Source organism: Chaetodon auriga, chromosome 9 (assembly GCF_051107435.1).
Source record: "Chaetodon auriga isolate fChaAug3 chromosome 9, fChaAug3.hap1, whole genome shotgun sequence".
In the NCBI taxonomy this organism is placed as follows: domain Eukaryota; kingdom Metazoa; phylum Chordata; class Actinopteri; order Chaetodontiformes; family Chaetodontidae; genus Chaetodon; species Chaetodon auriga.
The window spans coordinates 14,819,553-14,822,958 of NC_135082.1; the positions used below are offsets into that span (position 1 = coordinate 14,819,553).

Genomic DNA, 3,406 nt, shown 5'->3' on the forward strand with positions numbered 1-3,406 from the left:
TATAATAAGTATCACTTTCAGGGTCCATGGGCATTTTGCGTTACACTGTATTTGTTTTGAGGTCACTAAGCTTCAAAAATTACGTGGAAAACATCATAAATACCCTTGATTATTATCGTCAGCAATACTCAATTTTAAGTCAAACTGATAGTTATTTGCGATTTTTTAAGGATCACCATGTTTCACACAGTTGAGAGAATGATTCAAAATGTTAAGGGTGGCGCTGTTTTGTTCGTAAAATGCCAGCTCATGAACGCCATTAAAGTGGATCGGTGTCATCACGGCAGATCGTTCAACAACCGGAGAGCTCCGTGGTGTTGAAACTCTACTCCGAAATCGCGCTCGTCCTTCCTTGCGCCGAAAGAAACTTGGGATTAAAATTGCGTCAAAATGTGTGAGATAACGCATATTTTCGCTCCATTCAATATTGCTGGAAGCGTACGTTATATCATGTGAAGTGCTGTGATCCGACACACAACAATGAGGCTCTCTGTAACAATGCAGTCTTGCAAAAGGTACGTGCTGCTCTTTTTTCTTCTGTCTTTTGTTCGTTACATATCGACTTCAGTGACTCATTATTCCATACCTGAGGAAATGAAAGAAGGATCAGTGGTGGCAAATCTTGCTTCGGATCTCAGTCTGGATGTTAAAACACTGAATGAGAGGAAGATGCGTCTTGACATCATTGCGAATAAGAAATATCTGGACGTGAACAAAGAGACTGGTGAACTGTATGTTATTGAGAAGATTGACAGGGAATACATTTGCAACACAAAGTCTTCAGCGTCTTGCTACCTCAGACTTGAGGTAATTCTAGAAAACCCATTACGAATATTTAATATAGAAGTCGAAATTTTGGATATGAACGACAACGCCCCACAATTTCGACGAGACGCCATACATTTAGACATATCTGAAGCGACGCCGAAAGGAGAGAGATTCTCTCTCAGCAATGCGGTTGATCCGGATGTTGGAAGCAATTCAGTGAAAACGTATCATCTGAGTGAAAGTGAACATTTTAATATTGAAGTTCAGACTGGAAGAGAAGGGTCGAAATTTGCTGATTTGATCTTAACAAAGACTTTAGATCGAGAGCAGCAGGCTGTTCATAATTTAATACTCACAGCTGTAGATGGAGGCACACCTGCTCGATCTGGCACTGCAAGTGTTATTGTTCACGTTTTGGACACAAATGATAACGCTCCTGCATTTGACAAAACGAGTTATAACATAAAAATAATGGAAAATTCTCCCATTGGGAGCCTCGTTGTTCATCTGAATGCAACAGACTTAGATGAGGGCTCCAACTCTGATCTAACTTACTCATACAGTTTATATACGTCAGAGAAAACACAAGAAACATTTCATCTGAATCCTTCCACTGGTGAAATTACTGTGAAGGGAATGTTGAATTATGAGGATTTCAAGATTTATGACATGGAAGTTATAGCAACTGATAAAGGAGCCAATAGTTTATCAGGACAATGTACTATCAAGATTGTAGTTGAAGACATGAATGACAACCATCCAGAAATATCCATTAAATCATTTCAGAGTCCAGTGGACGAAAACATTGAATTAGACACAGTGATAGCTGTAGTTAGTGTCAGTGATAAAGACTCAGGGGACAACGGAGTGGTTGATCTTCATGTTCCAGAGAATATGCCTTTCAAACTGAGGGAATCCTCTGACAACTATTATGAATTAGTGGTGTCAGAGCCGTTAGACCGTGAGAAGGTTCCAGAATATGACATCACTTTCACTGTTACAGACAGAGGTTCTCCTCCTTTATCTGACAATGAAACGATGACGTTAGAACTGCTGGATGTGAATGACAATGTTCCACAGTTCCCTCAGTCATTTTATACCATACGTGTGATGGAGAATAACGCTCCTGGGGCCTTGCTGAGTTCCCTGACTGCGTTTGACCCTGACCTCCATGAGAACCAGTATCTAGTTTATTTCATCCTGGAGAAGGAGATAGCCAACACGTCCATGTCCATGCTGTTCTCCATCAATCCAGAGAACGGTAATCTTTACGCACTGAAAACTTTTGACTATGAGATCGAGAAGGAGTTTCTTTTCCACATCGAGGCCAGAGACTCTGGCTCTCCTCCGCTCAGCAGTAACGTGACGGTCCACATCATCATAGTGGACCAGAACGACAACGCTCCGGTGATCGTCTCTCCGTGGCGCGCGCACGGCTCGGTGGTGGAGGAAAAGATCCCCAGATCCACCGATAAAGGCTCCCTGGTTGCCAAAGTCATAGCCTTGGACACAGACTCTGTGCACAACTCTCGGATTACCTACCAGTTTCTCCAGGTGACTGACGCCACCTTGTTCAGTCTGGACCAATACAACGGAGAGATCCGGACTATGAGGATGTTCAGTTACAGAGATCCGCGCCACCAGAGACTGGTTGTTGTTGCCAAAGACAACGGGCAGCCTGCTCTCTCTGCCACAGTCACCATCAAGCTGTCCACAGTGGAGACTGCCGTGAAGGCCTACTCTGACATGACCGAGGTGCCTCTAGAGTACGACATCTTCTCAGACCTCAACCTGTATTTGGTCATCGGTCTGGGCTCGGTGTCATTTCTCCTGCTGATCACCATATTGGTCACCATCGTGCTGAAGTGTCAGACACCCAAACCCAGCAAAGCGGCTCCTCCCTGCAGGAACAGTGTGATGAGTGAGAGGAACTCCACCATCGCAGATTCCACTCTGGTGTCCAACGATGCCTACTGGTACAGTCTGTTTCTCGCGGAGACCAGGAAAGGAAAGCTGGTGGTGAGACAGCCTGTGCCAAAGGGCTCCAGATACATCGTGTCCAGTCTACCAAGAGGCACAGGACTGACAGACACGAGTGACTCTGCAGCTTCCACTCTGCAGGTGAGGATCTAATGTGCACATTCGTTAGAATATTTATTATTAATCAATATTGAGGGGTATTTTATTTTGTTTTATTTTTTACACTGTATCGGTTTTTATATAATTAAACTTAAAACATAAAGATATCAAACAATATCCATATCTGCGATTTCTCTCGTCAACCCGACTCAGATTTAGTTAGAGTTATACGACCAAACGAATTTGTAAAGATCCAAATGTTAAGGGCAGTAAAAAGAGTCAACAAAATCTAAAAGGTGGCGCTGTTTTGTAGGTAAAATGCCAGCCCATGATCGCCATGACAGTGAATCGTTGTCATCAGGACACATCGTAACACAACCGGAGAGCTCCGTGGTGCTGAAAATCTTGACTGAAAGAACACTCGCTCTGTCCGGCGCGGAAATGTCCTCGGGATTAAAATTGTGCGAATGTGATTAAGATTTACGCCGGGAAAGCAAAATTGAGTATGGCTGGAAATATGCATTGCATGGTTTGAATTGCGGTGATCACACACATAACA

At 43.5% G+C, this 3,406-nt stretch overlaps 1 protein-coding gene across 1 annotated transcript; it reads left to right on the forward strand.

Annotated features, from left to right (window-relative positions):
* The first annotated feature begins 283 nt into the window (after positions 1 to 283).
* Positions 284 to 2,901, forward strand: LOC143325488 (protocadherin alpha-C2-like). The gene has a single exon (XM_076738541.1). It carries the CDS (start codon positions 481 to 483, stop codon positions 2,899 to 2,901), a length of 2,421 nt encoding a protein of 806 aa, XP_076594656.1. The 5' UTR covers positions 284 to 480.
* Positions 2,902 to 3,406: the final 505 nt, after the last annotated feature.

Bases quoted from the DNA above. Each gene is read 5' to 3' on its own strand.
- LOC143325488 (XM_076738541.1), top strand. From the start codon at position 481: ATGAGGCTCTCTGTAACAATGCAGTCTTGCAAAAGGTACGTGCTGCTC.